The 18,215-nt window shown below is 38.3% G+C and overlaps 2 protein-coding genes across 5 annotated transcripts; both read right to left on the bottom strand.

The window, feature by feature from the left end:
- Nucleotides 1-632: 632 nt before the first annotated feature.
- Nucleotides 633-9,098, bottom strand: LOC119982399 (ATP-dependent RNA helicase DEAH13). Of its 2 annotated transcripts, none has more exons than XM_038825746.1 (14): nt 8,888-9,098; nt 8,403-8,506; nt 7,961-8,033; nt 7,804-7,875; nt 7,672-7,721; nt 7,513-7,573; nt 7,040-7,441; nt 6,177-6,422; nt 5,852-6,082; nt 5,160-5,273; nt 3,806-5,032; nt 1,740-3,232; nt 1,281-1,379; nt 633-1,140 (listed from the first exon to the last, which is right to left on the bottom strand). In XM_038825746.1, the coding sequence occupies exons 2-12, from the start codon at nt 8,468-8,470 to the stop codon at nt 1,757-1,759; spliced, it is 4,020 nt and encodes a 1,339-aa protein (XP_038681674.1). In that variant the 5' UTR covers nt 8,471-8,506; nt 8,888-9,098; the 3' UTR covers nt 633-1,140; nt 1,281-1,379; nt 1,740-1,756. The 2 variants fall into 2 exon arrangements, with proteins under 2 accessions (XP_038681674.1, XP_038681673.1); XM_038825745.1 differs by having other exon boundaries at nt 1,761-3,232; nt 8,888-9,090.
- A 1,745-nt stretch (nt 9,099-10,843) lies between these two features.
- On the bottom strand, nt 10,844-18,005 carry LOC119982509 (fumarate hydratase 1, mitochondrial-like). Of its 3 annotated transcripts, XM_038825941.1 has the most exons (19): nt 17,817-18,005; nt 17,554-17,720; nt 17,321-17,438; nt 16,381-16,530; nt 15,827-15,937; nt 15,570-15,653; nt 14,808-14,906; nt 14,386-14,436; nt 14,249-14,298; nt 13,355-13,436; nt 13,176-13,270; nt 13,013-13,079; nt 12,832-12,882; nt 12,529-12,624; nt 11,954-12,052; nt 11,825-11,854; nt 11,671-11,736; nt 11,134-11,270; nt 10,844-11,044 (listed from the first exon to the last, which is right to left on the bottom strand). In XM_038825941.1, the coding sequence occupies exons 2-18, from the start codon at nt 17,709-17,711 to the stop codon at nt 11,166-11,168; spliced, it is 1,512 nt and encodes a 503-aa protein (XP_038681869.1). In that variant the 5' UTR covers nt 17,712-17,720; nt 17,817-18,005; the 3' UTR covers nt 10,844-11,044; nt 11,134-11,165. The 3 variants fall into 3 exon arrangements, with proteins under 3 accessions (XP_038681869.1, XP_038681868.1, XP_038681867.1); XM_038825940.1 differs by having other exon boundaries at nt 10,844-11,270; nt 17,793-18,005; XM_038825939.1 differs by having other exon boundaries at nt 10,844-11,270.
- Between the last annotated feature and the right edge of the window lie 210 nt (nt 18,006-18,215).

Raw genomic sequence — 18,215 nt, 5'->3', positions numbered from 1 at the left:
AGTTCCCCGGTGCGGCAGCTGTTTTGTAAGAAGTCAAGTCCAAGTCAAATATTTTTTAAATTTCGCATATATATATAATATACATATTTTGTTTATATCTATTATTGTTTATGTATTGTGCTTTGAACATAGACACCATGATAAGAAGTGATATTCCAAATGAGGGTGACCCACACGCATGACATGACAACATGACACTTGAGTCACTTGACTCTTGTGTGGATGCGCAGAATGGGATCAACAAATGCCTTGGAGAAGGCATTACACTAGCAATTTTCAGCCATAAAAAGTTTGGGTGGCAAAAAGAAACGATTCGATGTCAATTTCGAATTGGACAACACTTATTTACGAAATGTTAATATGTCCAAACCCTAATCCGGCCAGACCCTAATCCGAATTGAATTTTTAACGTACTTAATTGACCAAGTAAAAGTCTGAACAAGTAAACTAAACAAGATTTACGTGCTTGGACCAAAACTTTATTTTAAAATGGTCGACTTTTTTGTTTGAACCCGAATTTCAAACATATAACTTATGTTCAAACTTGAATCCGGATTGGACAAATTCAATCTTCCATATCGGACAAAATTTTGACAGCCCCACATACAAGCATATCAGACTTTCTATCTGTTTAGAAAATCTACCAAGGAAAGCCCCTGAGAGTACATATCCATTATATGGTCTGTATATTGATAGAGAAGTGGGCAAGTACAGTGCATTCATTCGGATGTTGCCATCAATTATTGGCAAGGATATGATCTCACACATAATAAATACAGGACCACGCACAAGCAGCACAATCTCAACATATCTTGCTTGCTTATGTGACCCGTGACTACTTTTACTGGTTTACAAAAGGAAGAGCAAGTTGAAGCACTGAATACAACCATGATCGGGTCATCCGACTACCAAATCATACCTGGTTAAAATGGGATATAAATATTAACTAACCGCAGTTAAAGCTCCTCCCAAAACTGCCTTTCATAATAGAACCCAAAACTGAAACAAAACAAACAGCGAAAGACAAGAATAATTTATCTTTACGATATTTCCCATCTAGTGGGCTGTGCCTTGGCAACTCTTACAGCATTGTCATTGCCGATTCCCCAGAACGGAAGCAGCTCCATGGTTAACAGGGAGCTGGAAACATAAAAAAAAGAGACATGAAATGGTGTTGAAAACTATATGATCCAAAGACATGTTATGCCGAGCAAATTTTCATAGCAAAAGCATATACAATCAGTTTGTTCTGTTAAGATTGGAATCATTATATTTATTACCTGTGAACCAAGTATTGACCAGCCTCATGCAATAAGTTTGAGGCTGTTAGCTTATTAGCATGATCCTTTCACACGTGCGTTCCTCAGCTATCTCAAAGACTGCCAATGAAAGAGTCAGAAATACCGCCAGTGAAATGTGCACCCTAGCATGAAAATCAGTATCATGTTTTCAACTAAAGTATAATCAGAAAGGCCAAGTATAAGAATACTTTATGGGTGTATTTTACGTTAAAAAAATTATCATGTGTGCATCCATGATGCCTACATAAAAAGGAATGAATAGCAATACATAATGCCACTACAAACTTGAAATCGTAGATATTGCTCTAGGCAGAGTATTCATTTTTTTCAACTGAAATTTCACCGATTTCAATGATATCACAGAATGATCACTTTTGCACAACAAATATGTACATTAGTTTGGAATTTGGCATTTCAGTAATTCTGAAAAAAATTTACCTTTTCGGATGAGAACTTTACCTTTTCCGCTTATGTCTCTTGACCGATTTTGGAAAGCGTTTGCAAGGCTCTAGCACAACTTCACCAAGCATTTGCAACCAAAGAGCTTCAAAGTGACTATTATAACCTTCCTGAAACCAATCCAAAATTTCCGGATAAAGTTCCTTAGGATTCCCTTTCCATGTCTCCCTTAGCTTAGCACAACTATCAATCGACTTTGTCTTTAACTTAAATAGAAGATTTCCCACACGCCTTTGACCTTTTGCCTCGGGCTTCAAAATGCTCGCAGGGGGCGCTGCCATGAACCTCCGGACTGATTTTAAGCATGGCAAAACATGACCCTTAAGCAAAGCATAAGCAAAAACAGTCACACGGTGCACGTCACCATTAATGGGCAAACTATGTAATGGTAGCTGCCATAATTGAGGCCCAAACGTTGGAATGACCCAAGAAAATAATTGGTCAGCATTAGGGTCATAATATGGCTTGGGGTTCGTAAGGGGAGCAGAGAAACTGCATAAAGAGCCCGCATATCTAACAAGCCATTCTGGTTTCACGCTTGTTGCCCCATGCAGGTATGACCGCTTCGTATGTAACAATTCACTGTACACTAGAAACTCAGGAGCTGAGTTCGACAGAGAAGACCACCGATGTAGGAAAACTGTTTCTTTAACAATGGATGATTGATAACGAACTGCATTAGCTTTTCGATCTCCTGATGACACTGAGATCCCTTTAATCCGCTTGGCAACCCTATCAGCCCAGCCAGCACATATAGCTTGCCGCAAGAGCTCTTCCTCTTGCAGTAAAAGAGAGTTCTTACTGGATAAAACCCGCCAAACTTGTTCCACATCCTCCACACTTCCATGAGTCCATCGGAAATCCTGTTCACTACAATAATTAATACTTTGGTGAAAAACCAGTTGAAGAAGCTGCTTTCGTAGCTTGGACATTTCCTCCATGGTTTTAAGGTATAGTGCATTGTCATTGCAAAATTCAACCGGGCTATTAGAAAGTTCAAAACACTGCAATGCATAAGCTACACTCAGAGCATCGCTGCTAGGGTTAGAAAATTTTGCTCGCGATATCTTAGCAGTCTCTTTAAGTTTCTTTTTTCTAGATTTTTCTTGCTTCTCAGCAATTTTTGCACTACCTAAAGCAGTGGATCTCTGATCTGGCTCTAAGTCATCTTGATTATTGTGGGTTCCTTCAAACTGCCTGACAAAAGGATTTGACAAGCTCAAAGCCGCAGCTGCTGCGACAGCGTATCCAAGAATTAAATTTGCCCTGCTATAACTTTTCACCTTCCTCATAATCTGGATAACTGTAAGGAGCATCCGGGAGTGGCGAGGACTCATGGGATAATGAGACATAGCCTTCCCAAGGGGCGTCAATCTTCCATTGCTATCAAGTGCTTCAAGAGCCTTCAAGCAACGGTCCGCTTCGACCAATGCAGCTGCATTTGGAGGAGTTGGAAAAGGGAAATTCCCAACCTGGAATATGTAAAACAAAGACAAAAAAATTAGCAAAGAATGGTTCCAAATCTTAATTAGAGGAATAAAATATTGACTGAGAGACAAGGGTTAAAGCACAAGTATGCACCAGAAGCAAAGATTATCCAGTACACAGATTTCAAATGTTCAACACGAGTGATTTTTCAGGTGATCTAGTTATGCCACCGGCAAAAGTTCAGAAAATCATGACTAGCAAACACCCACCGCACCAAGGAAAAAGAGGAAAAAAAAAAGGAAGAGCCCAACAACAAAAGGTCAAATCCAATATAAAGTCTCAATTGACAATGAAGAGTCCACATCTTATGTTGATCATCTAGCCCATATTAATGATTTTATGACGTCAATGGTGCTGGTGTTTAACTATTCATGGGAAGAAATATGGAAATTCATTCCCACATTTGTAAACATAAACATATCCACGGGAAGAAAAATGGATATTCACTCCTGAACGCAAACACGAAGTCAAGTCATGTTTTAGGAGTATACAGCACTGTTACCGCACCATGGTGAGAAAAGCACCAATTTGAATTATAAAAAAGAAAAGAAGCTCACCTTGTCAATTCCCATTGATTTCATGATAAGAACAACACCGTCAACAGGTATTTTAGATATTTCAGCACAGGAGAAGTCAGAAAGTATGTTAGTAAAGACAGCTGATGAATAAAGACGATAACAGTGGCCAGGACCGGTCCTTCCAGCTCTTCCTGCTCGCTGAGCAGCTGATGCTTTACTGATCCAACAGATTTCAAATGTTTCCATACCAGTGGTGGAATTATAGTTCTTCACTTTTTCCCTTCCAGTATCAACTACATACTTTATCCCAGGGATAGTTAAAGAGGTTTCAGCCACATTAGTGGCTACAACAACAAGTCGCTCTCCTTCCTTGATCTCTTCAAACACACGAAGCTGTGCTGCCGCAGGCAGCATGGCATAAAGTGGAAGGACACACAGTGCCCCAGCACTGCGACCAGTGTCTCCACACTTATTCTTTCCCGTGGGTTTGGGAAGCTCTGAACATCCTTTAGGAGTAACAGAAATGGTCTTTTGCCCCTCAGAACCGGAGTCCAACGCACTATTTCCAGCCAAAGCTTCAAAAGATGCTTTAAGTGAGGCAAGGCTCATTTCCTCTCCTAAAACCCCTACAAGATCATCATCAGGGGTTTTCTGATCCAATGAACTTCCACCTTCACCAGTATATTCCAAATCACTATCTGTTTCAGAATCATGATAATCATCTGACTCATCTTCGTAATCATACTGATCTTCATCATAAGAGCTAAACCTGTCAGTTTGCTCATAGTTTGAGTTCCCATGAACATCAAATGCTTCATTGATCTCCTTCGTGTTGATTTCCTCAGTGGAGTTCAAGTTAGACACAGCAGTGGCATTGTTTTCTTCTTTACCTTTATCAGACTTCACAATCAGCTCCCATGAAGCTTTACGTAGCTTACTGCACAGATACTCAACTTCCCTCTGCCCCGTGACAAATACAAGTATGCCCCCTGGTGGCAGCCTCTTATGAATTGCCAAAACCTTCTTATAGGCCTGGCCAATATAATCCACAATTTCTGTTTTCTTCGAAAAATGTACGGTAACAGGAAACTGCCTTGTAGGAACTTCAACCACAGGAGGAGGATTACGAAATAACTTTTTTCCAGAGATGAAGTCCTCCACTCGCAAGGTGGCACTCATCATAACAAGTTTCAATGGAAAAATCATGTCTTCAGGACTTACAATCTGTCCATAAAGCAATAATTTTTGCTGCTTCTCGAATAAATCCTGCCATCCCCCAACAAAAAAAAATCATATATATATACACACACAGATATATATTCAGCACAGATATAAAAAAAGGCAAAAGAGACATCAATTTCATGTTTATCGCCTGAAGTCTTTCCAGATTTACCTGGCGGAGTTGAATTATACGAGAGAGCATTCCAATAAGTATATCTGTGTTCAAGCTCCTCTCATGAGCCTCATCCAGAATTATAACAGAGTAACGCTTAAGCAGAAAATCATTCTGCATAGTTAAGGTTCTCAGTCAGAAACAAAGAAGAGAAAAATTGTCTATACAAAGTCACAAACATACAAGAGTGATTCTATAACATCCAATGAGAAGCACTGGCACATTATAGATTGCATAGCATTAAAAGAAAACTTCAAAAGATAAAAAGGGGGAAAAAGTAAAACTAGCAATCTGTTCTAAAACCTTAAGTCAAATAAACAAATAAGTATAGATCCCAAGATTATTGCCAACTTATTGTGCCATCACACAGTACCAAAAACTCTCCCATCCATAAACCTTCATTCGCTTAGAATGTGTTGTCTCCATACCAACAAAATTAAGTTCCACAGTCAACCCATTGGGAAATACTGAAATATAATATCCTTACAACACAACCGGTAGTTAAAGAAGGGAGCAGGCAGGAATATCTAATATACAGTTTCATGAGAATTTCAATATAATAGCACAACTCAACCACATCAAAGGACTAAAAGCACAGAGTAACACCACAAAAAATATTTTGCTCATGGTTCTACACATCCCACCAACATAAAACGAAAAAGGAAATTAAAAGAAAGAGAGGAATGCAAAACCTGAACTTCTCGAAGTAATATTCCATCAGTCATAAACTTGATAGAGCACTTGTCTCCAATCCTTTTGTCATGCCTAACTTGAAATCCAACCTCTTTACCAAGATGAAAACCAAGCTCAAATGCTACACGCTTAGCAGTGGCAAGGACAGCAACACGGCGTGGTTGAGTAACTCCAATAATTCCACTTCGGTCAGTGTAATGCTTTGAACCAAAGCCAGCTTCATAGAGGAACTAAAAGGGGGGAGGGGAGAGGATTAAGATTTTTTTCTTGTACCAGAAAATCAATTCTGAAATGCATCAGGCTAGTGTGATTCAAGCATCAAACCTGAGGAACTTGCGTGGTTTTACCACAGCCTGTTTCTCCACAAACAATGACAGTGGAGTTCTCATTTATAGCTTCCATAATCTCTTGCTCCATCATAACTATAGGAAGATCTATCCTCTGGTTTTCAATTTCAGATGGCCTTGATACATGCACCACAGTTGAGGGTCTGCAAGGTCCTTGCTGAAGACTATTAGGCAAATTGCTTTCCTTGCTGACATTTGCATTTAAGCTTTCACCTAATTTACTCTGTCAAATATCAAGACCAACAGTATTCCATCAGCCAACAAAAAACAGTGGCATGCTAATCTAAAAAAAAAAAAGTGAAATAATACATCTCACCATGTTAAACAAAAATTTTTTCTTGATTCTTCCATTGTGTTACAATATACAGTCAATACACTATGCCATGCATACAGATCATAGATTGACTGTTTTGATTTCTTTTGGAAACTTTTATGATGCCAATTCATCAAAGGTTATCACTAGATGAAACAACACAGTAAGTATTATGTTAATATTAGTTTTGCTTACCCACTGTTTGAAAAATCAAGCTTGTCCCGCCCTTTTAAAAAACTTAACGTGTGGCATACACTCTTACAGGAATACCCAAGATATTTATAGAGAGCTTACCATCAATTTGTTAGCCATCAAAGGTAATATACAGAATTAAATTTCATTCACATTTTTCCAGTAAATGAAACACTTATGACAGAATATACCAAGTACAAGACCTAAAAATTAGAACTTTTTAATCAGTGGAATCTAGATATCAGAAAAAAAATTAAAACAATTCATAAGTGATTTTTCTCATTTTATTTAAATATTTAACATCCAATAACTGATTGGGGATGTTACCAACTTACCCTTGACTCAGAGGATTCTTTCTCGTCACAGCTACGTAAAGACAGTGAAGAAATCCTTGCATCTTCTTGAATAGATTTGACAATCTCATCACTTGGAAGTTCTTCAGGTGGTTGGTCAGCTACGTATCCACCATTTAGACCAAAGTCATTGCTGCAAACTTGCCATTGAGAAGGGAAAAAAGAATATGATGCTTTATCGAGGACCTCTCTCTCTACGATAATCGGTCGTAAGGAGTCGTTCTCCCTTCTATCTTGCCTTATATGACTTTCATCTAACCCAGGTTCAGATTCACAAGATTCATCACTACTCTTTATCTTGGCATACTGGTCACTGCTTGGAACCTCTAATCCTAACTTGGAAAATTGTACAGCCATCCTATGTTTCTCTTTCACAGTTTCAACCTAAAGAAGTCCTGCTCAATCAGAACAGAATTAAATAGAATTAGATTTCAATAGAGTGTTAAGGCACGAACCCGACTGATATTTTTTGAAGATCGCAAAAGAGAATGTGCATCCTCCGAAATCTTGTATTTCCTGAAATTTTAAATTGAACATACGTAATTAATCGTTTCGAGATATCAGAAGGAGACCAGAGAATTAACTCAAGGGAGAAGGTATTCCTAGTGACATACTCCAAGTTCTCAATGCTTTTAGATAGCAAAAATGCTTTCTGCTTCTCCTCCTACACAAACAAAAAACATTTCCTTTCAAATGAGCATTAGAGACAGGTAGAAGAATGGTAAAGACCACATCAAATTACATACCTCCAACTGTATCAACTTTCTCTTCTGGGATTTGCTCAACTTTGGGCATTTCTTCATTTTGGCCATTTCATCCTGGACAAAGGGACTTAAGACATTCTAAATATTGTTCAACAAACAAAAACATAACTTAAAAAAGGTAATAATAAGGCAGACATACCGCATTCATGCCCTTCCTTTTTTTTGTTCTCTTTGCCGGCAAGATCAATGCATTGCTATCACCATCTTGCATGCTAGCAAATGCAACCAAAGAAGCTTACTGACGTGCAATGAACAAAATAATGTTGACAAGTTCGTAGTGTGTCATGTGATATTGAAATGCATATAACTAGTAAACCAAATATACTGATTCTTGAGAACTGCTACAATAGATGCACTAACAAGTAAAATACACCAGAAGAAACGATTGATAGAAATACAATGCAATCCTCTGTTTCCGACCATAAGAAATCAAAGAATTCTAATTCTAAGAATTTCAGCAGATTTATGTTACTTAGAATCCCAAATAAAACACAACTCGATAGATCAAAAGGTGCTTGTAAGTTCCTAAGTAATCAAAGGAACCAAAATAAAGTTTGGAGCCAAGCGAAAATGTTGTTTACCTCAATGAATCTTTTTCACACTTCAAATCCATCATAGACTGCCCTGCATTTTCCGCAGACACCTCCATTTTGCTTCCCAGCAACTAAAGTTACTAAACTGAACCCTGAAACGAAACCAAACAAGCATCCTTTTTGTAAAAATAAAAATAAAAAATCAAGCACCCTTTTATCAACTTCAATTATGTACTATAAGTCTATAACCAGGTTTAGCTCAGAATTTCTGATGATATTCGGGCTCTATAAGAAGAATATATGAACTTATCCTCCTTGAATTTTTTATTTTGACATGAATCAACGTACTTTTGAATCCAACTCTACGTCGTTGGCATCTAATTGTTGCAAGGCTTCCAACTAACTTACTTTATGGTCTCCTCCCTCTGCCCTAACCAAGTATTCCTGGTTTTTGAATCGGTTCATACAGAAACAACCTATACGGGGCAGGCACTTGAGACGCAGATTTACAAGATAAGAATAAGTTCAAGTACCTGAAATCGATTCGATGGAAGTGCTCGCCGAGATATTGGCAGAGTCGCAAATATTCACTGTCGGAGCCTCGGAGGTGGTGGTCAAGAGAGAGAGGGCCGCCACCTAGAGAGAGGGTAGAGACTAAAGGAGTCGGTTGGTTTTAGACATAAACTTTTGGGTTTCGCGCTGCTGCTGTCTTTGTGGGCATTGGATTGGTGTTCCTTTGGACCTTTGCACCAGTGGGCTTCTGTTGGAGACCATAAGGTGGTTTTGGACGGACAATGACCCGTCATTGATCATCCTATGGTGTTCCATGGACCAAGTCATTGGGCTTCTCTAAGCCGGCTCCAATCTTTACTCGGGCAATGGACCTAAAGTCACCTAATGGTGTTTCTATTGGGCCAAGTTTCCTAGTGGCCTTTATTCCCTGGGAAATTTCATTTGAAATTTTGGATGGAAAACTTTAGTCACACCCCATTCTTTTACAAAGACATCCCTTGTTAACTCCGCCCCTAAAAATTTATAAAGACACCGAAAATACACAAAATCTCGGACTTTTTAGAAATACACCCCTAAGTATAAAATATGCACAAGAACAGGGGATATTGTTTGCAATGGAGACAATTCGTGCAGTTCCCAATAGACACAGCACAAACCCAATTAGTTGAATTTCGGAACCAACCTACAATGTCAGATATCACATATATATATGGAAGATCAAGAGGACAGAAACAAACATTTTTTTTATCAAAAGCATTGATGAAACGGAAGAATATAATATCCATGGCAGCAAAAATAGTCAAAAATAAAAATCAGAAGCATAAGGATAAGGATATTAAAATCACAATCAGAATCGTAAGTCTTTCACTTCTCGCGGCACCATGGACCAGAGTTTGTCAACATTCCAATGAGGCAATAGAACTTGCCGAAGTACCCAGAGGGGTACTTACCGGTGCTTGTCGATACTTGTGGAAGTTCCTCAATATTAACGGTGGTGGTGCATTCCTCCCGCATTTCCACTACTTCCCAGGTGCTTATGGTGCTTGCCGACACGTCCGTGACCGGCGCTCACATGGCCCCAACTGATTCGTGATGGAAAAACCATATCTAAAGAGGAAACCTAACAAAATCGAAGATCCCAACTGATTTGCGATGGGAAAACCAGATCTGAAGAGGAAACTTAACGAAATTGAAGACGTGGCTTGTCGTTGTTTACCTCTATTCCATTTTCCAACTGCTTCGTGATCCAAAGATCGAACAAAACACAAGTATCAGTGACTTTCTAAAGGTGAAATCACTTTTGTGCTCCACGACGTGTTCAGTGGCCTCTTACACTTCTCGTGTTGAAGGAGTAACTTCACTCTGTTTTGTTCTTCAAAAAACATTATGCATGTGGGGTGTTAAGAGTTGAGCTCTAAAAAAGTGCACGGTCAATCCAAAGTCAACGGAAGTCGGGTATGCTTAATAAATTATGGGGTGTGACTAAAGTTATCCATTTTGGATGGCATATGGTGGGCTCCGGCTCTTTTGGGCTTGCTTCATGCTTGGGTCAGGGGCCTAGCAATGGGTTTTTTCAAAGTGGACTCTAGGCTATGTCCTATGGTTTACTTTACATGGGACTTTTCTGGTTTGTCAGTAATCATTATGTTGCCGGTTCCGTGGGCTTGCGACAGAGACGAAAACTGGCCCAGTTTAGAATGACCCATCTAAAAAACTCAGAAAGTTTAAAGTCCAGTTCTGACAAAATTAGGTCCAGCTGCGCGGCAAGCAGAAGGACGCGGCTCAGCAGACTAAACCCTAATTAAGATTACAAACATTGCAATGCATCGGTAACTGAACCGGACACTCGCCATTTTCCTGGCATACTGGCGCAGGTATACGAGAACCTGTGGGCTGTGGCATTAGAAACTTCCATGATTCATCCATACAACCTGGAGCGAAGAAAGCTTCCAAGTTAATCTGGATTACTATCGTGATGACAATAACACTTGTTCATTTATTTCTTCAGCAGAAAATGGATAAAACATGATACCAGAGAGCTTTATCACTTGTTTTGCTCGAAAAATTAACCTCAAGACCATTCTACAGCTTTTTTCTGTATAAATCTCAGTGCAAAATTCAGGAGGCCTTCTTTTTTATTGGCTTTCCTACCGGAAAACCTCGAGAATACTGATTCCCTGAAAGTGAAAAAAATATGCTCTCAACTGGAATAGTTAATTATTCATCAGAGATTAGAGAGAATGGCTGGAAGAATGAAAAACCAGACCAATTGATGCCAAAAAAAAAGGAAGATGAGCCTCAAACTGTAACAGTAATTTCTTCCGATGGGCCAATCATTTTCTCAGGCACCACAAGACTGTCAAATTCTTCACTGGTGAGCACTCCAAGTTTCAATGCAGCTTCCTGCAGAAATTCATCAAGTTAGATCTAACATAATGTATCCCAAGTTGCAAGGGGTTAAAATACTATAATATCATCCCACGCCAGGAATTATTAAGCAAGCATCAGTAATTTACAGTGTCATTATTAATTTATTATACCCCCCACCCCCTGTCCGAGCCAAGGCCGCCTCGGAAATGCAACAACCCATTCTTCCATGAGTCACTTTCATTTTGTGATATAACTTATGCCCCCAATGATTAAACAATTGTCCAAGAAAAATACGGGAAATCTATTTGTTCAATTGTTTGGTTTCCATTACATACATGGAAATTTGCCTGTCTTTTCGAATTTCACAGCGAATAATCACAGTCCACAAAATTGAAACACATAACATAGTCACAGTGTTAAGAGGAATCATTACCTTTAAGGTACTTCCCTCCTTGTGGGCAGTCTTGGCAACTTTTGCAGCATTGTCATAGCCAATTTTCTGGAATGGAAGCAACAACAAAGTTATTACTCATAGAACAGGGAATCAGGAAGAAATACAGGACATGAAAATGGTGTTGAAAACTTACAGGATTCAACGAAGTGACAAGCATGAGCGACTGCAAGGACATACATGCACAAAATAATACCATAAACGACCGGTTAGTTTTTGCATACTTTTGGGCATGGTCAAATTTATGATTTCAGTAATAACTGACCTCATGCAATAATTTTGAGATCCTTTCCTTATTTGCTTGAATCCCCCTCACGCAGTTCTTTTCAAAGGAAGCAGAGGCATCACCCAACAATCTAAGTGACTGCCAATAAAGAGTCAAAACACTTGCGAAAATGAGAACTGTATTATATAACATAGCAAGGCATCAGCAGAATTTTTTCAAGTAAAGAAGTAATTCCATTAGCATGCTAATAAAAAGCATGTCTGTTTTAAAATTTCACCACATTCATTCATGAGGCCAAAATAAAGAGGGAAAATAAAATTAGACAATGCAATAGCGTTAAGATTCTTCTCTGAAAAGTGTTCCGAATTTCCAACTAGAATAACTCCAATTTAAATTTTCCAGGATGAAGATGACTGCACAGAATCTCTTTTGCTGAAAGTCATAGTCATGAATTTCGGATTCAAATCCAGCCCATCCCATCCCAGTAGTTGAACATTTGAGGTACAACTGCTATAATATTCCGGTGCCTCCATAGAAATCACATCTCAAATTCCAAAAAAAAAGAGCACATCAGTTAATGTAAAAATCGACGCTTCTATGAACAGAAACCATACATGTAGAAGTCCATTGGCAATCATTGGCTTGAATACATTTAGTTCAAAATGTCCATTTGATCCACCTACTGTAATGGCGACATGGTTTCCCATAACCTACAAGGTGCATAAAGTGTAAGTTAAACTACAGTAATAGTCTAAAACCAACTAAAAACTAATTGTGGAAGTGGCAAAGCAGAACTGTATAAAAGAAGGGGAGGAAAGCAAAACCAGAATCTTGAAGGCATTTAAAGCAACGATTACAAAGGTATTCTTTGATCAATCATACTTTCATCTTGTGTCAAATTTAAGGCTCAAATTTACCTGAGCACACACCATAGTGAGAGCCTCGCACTGGGTGGGATTGACTTTCCCCTGGAAAAAAAATGACATAATGATATTATACTAGTAAACTATAGAGAGAAAAATCCTTAAGTGGAGATAGCGTCACTAAAAAGATAAGGGTTTTCAGTCATTAAACATATCTGGAGATGAGAGGATATACAGGCATAATACTGCTGCCTGGCTCGTTTTCAGGAAGAATGAGTTCACCGAGGCCACAACGTGGACCGCTGGATAAAATAGAACACTAAACATTACTAAAAAGGAGTAAAACAACAAGAGGGGGAAAAAGAAGAAGAAGGAAACCATATATTCATTACAGAGACCTTCCCAATAGGCGTATGTCGTTTGCAATCTTCATAAGAGATACAGCAATTGTATTAAGGGCTCCACTACTTTCAACAAAGGCATCATGTGCAGCCTGGTATAAATTATATATTTGATTTTCAGCTTGTGTAAGAATATTTCAGAGAAAGAGAGAAGAGAAGAGATATCAGAGCTTAACCAAAGCTTCAAACTTGTTTTCCGCTGTGACAAATGGTAGGTTAGTTTCCTCTGCTACTGCTGCAGCAATTTTCACATCAAACCTACAAGAACAGTCAAAAACTTGTCATTGATAAAGAAAATGAAAAACAAATAATAGAAAGTCACAAATTCCTTGACAAAAAATTTAAAGCTACTGATAAAATAAGATCACATCCACCAATGCTCATATTTGGATCCCAAAATACTGTGAAGATGAGGTATGATTGTATGAACCTTTTAAGCAGATTTTTCAGACCCTTTCCCACATATATCCACACCCAATAAAAATTGAGGCAGCTAGATTTCAATGTGTAACATATAACAACCTCTTTATGGACAAGCACACTAACAAATTTATAATGTATGTTTGTTTCGGGCTGCTCAAAAAAAATCCAAAAAAAATGTTTGGCAACGGGGTTTTTAGCAGAAGCTTTTTTATCCAATGAATGAAGATTGGCTACATGGAAAAGAAAAAAAATTAGTAAATCTAATGTTGATAGTCATGTCTTTCCCTTAACGCTGTCTCATGGAAACACGGGATTGCATGATAATTTTCCTGTCATAATACCTCTTTTTATCTTTTTTATATTGCTTTCTCGTACCTTGCACAATTCACTAAGTGCTCAATCATAAGGAAAACAAGTGAAGCAAGAAACATTTTTTTTAAAAAGTACAGTGAAGCATTAGGAGCTCAAGGTGAGTGTTTGAATATATCAATATGGAACTAACCAAGAAGAACAAAAGAGAAAACTCAGGTTAATACAGTATAAATGGACAGGTTCAATGAGGCCAGAGAAATCATGCAACGAGCCAACAACAGATACAGTACAACACACTATCTCTAAAATTCCTTTAATGTAAAAGCAATATGTACCCTTTTTTCGTATTCAATCCAGTCCCTACAGCAGTACCACCCTGTGCAAGCTGCTCAAACAACAATACGAGTCTGTTAGAGCTTTCCGAGAAAACGAAAAGTAAGTAAAATTCATACTGAAAGCATGCATACAAAACCTGATACATGCGAGGTAGAGTGCACATGACACGATCAATCCCATATTTCACCTGCAACAACTCATAAAACAAATCAGCAGTAATTCCTATATAATGTCCAGTTTCTCAAATATTCTAATATAGAGCAAATTCATCCAGTGGTGAATAAACAAGAAGCAGAGTATAATAAATTAATAATACCCGACATAACTAACAAAAACAAACAACATCTGTGCACGAGGCTCCGCAATGGGCGGAGTCGGGGACAGGCAATATGTATGCAGACTTTACCCCCACATAATATGTAGAGAGGCTGTTTCCAGGAATTGAATCTGTGACCCCTAGGTTGCACCCCTACAACTCTACTATTGGGCTACATGTTCATCTGTTGACATAACTTATCCCAAAAAAGAACCAAGAAGCCAAGTAGAAAGAAAGCTCACTTGGGTAGTATAGCCACTAAACTCTTGGCCAAGAGTCAACGGTGTTGCATCTTGAGTGTGAGTGCGCCCAATTTTAACAATATCTTTAAATTGAATGGTCTGAGAAAACCATAACAATTAGTAAAACAGGTGGTTGAATTAAGGTAAAAGCATGTATAGATGAATGCAGTAATATCCCAAGGCATGCAGGTAAATGGTTTAAAGATATAAAGTAGACATACAAGCAAAGCATGTTACACTAATATGCTGCATCAATGAGTTTAACTCACTAGAAAGTACCAAGTACGGAGCAAGATCCGAAAGCCTAAATATTTCTTGTGAAAAAGTTAAGAGGCACATGTCATATCATCTTGGTCTAGCTTACTTCATATGAAAAACTAGCTGCAGTTCAGAGTTAAAGTTTGCAAAAAAGAAATGTGGAGGAAAACATGTGAAAACTATAATGTAGGCGTAACAATAACATCCAGTGAAAAGCTACATTTAAACATTAGAAATTGGCTCTTATGTAGCACGGATATAACATCAGGCCGATAAATGAGGCTCCAAAGAGTTATGACACTCAGTTAGCAAGTCACGCATATGAAGCATGGGGAAAAGTCGAGCCCTTTCCATTCAAAGAGAAGAAGATGTAGCTCCAATAAGAAAAGGATACAATATTGGAAGATCAATACATTACAGAGAAACAACAAAAGACAGACATTCAATTACAGTCATCCTCTTTCTTTCTTTCTTTCCAAAGAAGAACTAAATACAAAATCAAACCTTTGACTGCAGTGTAGTATGCAAAGTTTTCAATTTTGGTAATAATTTTGAATTTATTTCCGTTGCGGCAGCAATGTGCATGACCTAGACAGAGAGGGGGAGAACTAGTAAGTAGAGAGCAAAAACCAGGTATACATTAGACCACTAAGAAAAATAGAGTCAAAATCAGATAGTTTCATCATAAATAATAGTAATTATCTACTTAAACATTATATATGAACGTTGAATCTCCATGAATGTAACTAAATTAAACTTACCGTTGGAAATGTGTCATTAGAAGATTGTGATCTGTTGACATGGTCATTTGGATGCACAAACTTGTCACCGCGCTTGTGGCCAAGGATCTCAGCTGCTCTATTGGCAATGACCTGGATAAGTCCAAATTTACAAAAAATAATAATTAAATAAACATCATTATTATAATTTCGATTGCTCCATGGGCCAAAATCATCTCCTTGAATGCCAGATCTTGTTACGACCATGATCAAAGATTTCACGAGGATGCTTCAAAAGCAACTATTGATATTAACAGATAGTAGCTCTAACTTCATTTAGAAACATTAAAAGCATAATCCAGTAGAGACCCAGTTTTTTTTGTAGTTTTGCATATTCAATGTTTCTTCAGGTCCTCATTATTCCAATTTTAATCATCAATGACAATATTGTATTCATATTCTCAATAACAAATTATTTCAATAAAACGATAAGCAGTAGAGAAAGTTCATCATGGAAGCATCGAAAGAAATAGCTACAGATTAAAAAAACAATCAGGACAAATCAAAAGCCTGAAAGAGCATGGCACAGGTCTTACCTCATTGGCGTTCATATTGCTTTGAGTGCCACTTCCAGTCTGCCACACCACGAGGGGGAAATGATCATTTAACTTGCCTTCAGCCACTTCTTGTGCTGCTTGCATAATCGCTTTACCTATAGATGGATCCAGTCCATACTCCATGTTCACCTGTGACATATCACCATAATTACTTCTCATCTAGGCCAATATTCAGCATCAATACATATCAATAAATCCAAATAAATAGAAATAATACCAAGAACTGACAATTATACAGTGCAAATGACATTAAAGGCATAATGTAACTCGAGAAGAGATAAAGTGCTTTGAAGATGTCAACAGGAACTCACTAGCTGCTGCAAAGAGTTTCATCATTACTTAAACAAGAGGTGCTAACTAAATGCTACTTTGAATCTGTGACAGATAGTGTCGAGACTGCAAGAAGTCTTCCAAGACATTGAGCTTCCTGGCTTGCAATGCATGATCTACAACCTCGATTCTAACTCTAAAGTGTTAGTGTTACTTGTTCTTGTGTTTTACCTTTAAAATGTTAGGCCATATAGGTTGTAACTTGTAACTAGGGGGTCAGAATCATAGTTCCCTGTTTCTTGTGTTTTCCTGTGTCTTATGAGTTATGACTCCATTCGCTATCTGTTAACAGGCATATTCATAATGCTGTGCTCTATGTATTTAATTTTAATCATCTATAAATTAACAATTCTTATAAAACTAAAAATAAAAACTCGAGATCCTTGTTACAGTAGCAAAATCTCATCCAGACTAATAATTCGGTAAGAATACATTCAATAAATTCATAAGAACTGTCAATTTGACAGAGAAAAAAGCAATAACGTAAACCAAGACTTCTGGCTGTTCAGTTAAGCAGAATAGAAACAAAGCAAAAAAATAGACAAAGCATACATAGTTTGAAAATTGCAAAGGAAATTGAAAAATCAACCTTGGCAGCGCATTTCTTGAGGATGCCAAAGGAACGAATGATTGGTTCAGGCATCCGCTCACGCTCGCCGCCAATATCAAAATTCTGTAACGATCTTTGAGTTTGAGCTCCCCATAGCCTGAAAAAAATTGATGTGCTCCATTAAGTTAACGCGTAGAGAAACTCCATTATCCTTTGAAAAGAAGTGGCGAAATTTTCGAAAGAAGCAGTAAAAAAAAGCTAGAAAGACGAACTTGTCAGATGGCACAAGGATTGGGCCAAAAGTGTCGCGTTCCTCCCTGAAGCCAGTTGAATATGATCTCCAACAAGTAGCGTAACGCAAGGCTCCAACTAGCTGCTGTGAAGTGGTCGATCCACCTGAAAGCCGCCGGTACACTACGTACATCGCCATTTCTCAAGCCTACGACATCACAAACCAAAAATCACACAACAAAAATGTATCAGATCATTATATATGCGTTGGAATACTTACAGGAACGAACAGAAAGAATTCAACCTTGGCACTCTATAGCCTATACCGAGCAGCTCGAAGTTGCAGAGAAATTCTAATGTCGAGGTACAGGGATTGGGTGAGAGAGAGAACGGGGGGTTAGGCCCAATTGAATATGAAAGTTCTTTTGTAGGCCCGTGGAAGTGCGTGTGACGGCGGCCGTGGTTACGACCCCCTTAACAAACCCCATCCAACGGCGACCCTGCCCAGTGCCGATCGTTTTTTATTACAAGTATGAGCATGGGCTCCACTTGGGCCGTGCATTTTATCTTTTTAATGGGCTTCACATATATCACTCTCCATCTTGGAAGTAGGAACCTAAAGCCTTCTTTAGTAAATTCAGGCCCAGAATGATTCTACGTAAGGCCCATTGGAGATGTGTGTAAGAGCCCAGGTTCAGCCGGT

The sequence above is a fragment of the Tripterygium wilfordii genome, chromosome 17 (genome assembly GCF_013401445.1).
Source record: "Tripterygium wilfordii isolate XIE 37 chromosome 17, ASM1340144v1, whole genome shotgun sequence".
Classification (NCBI taxonomy): Eukaryota; Viridiplantae; Streptophyta; class Magnoliopsida; order Celastrales; family Celastraceae; genus Tripterygium; species Tripterygium wilfordii.
The sequence above is the reverse complement of the archived record's forward strand: the minus strand, read 5'-3'. Positions and strand labels throughout refer to the sequence as shown.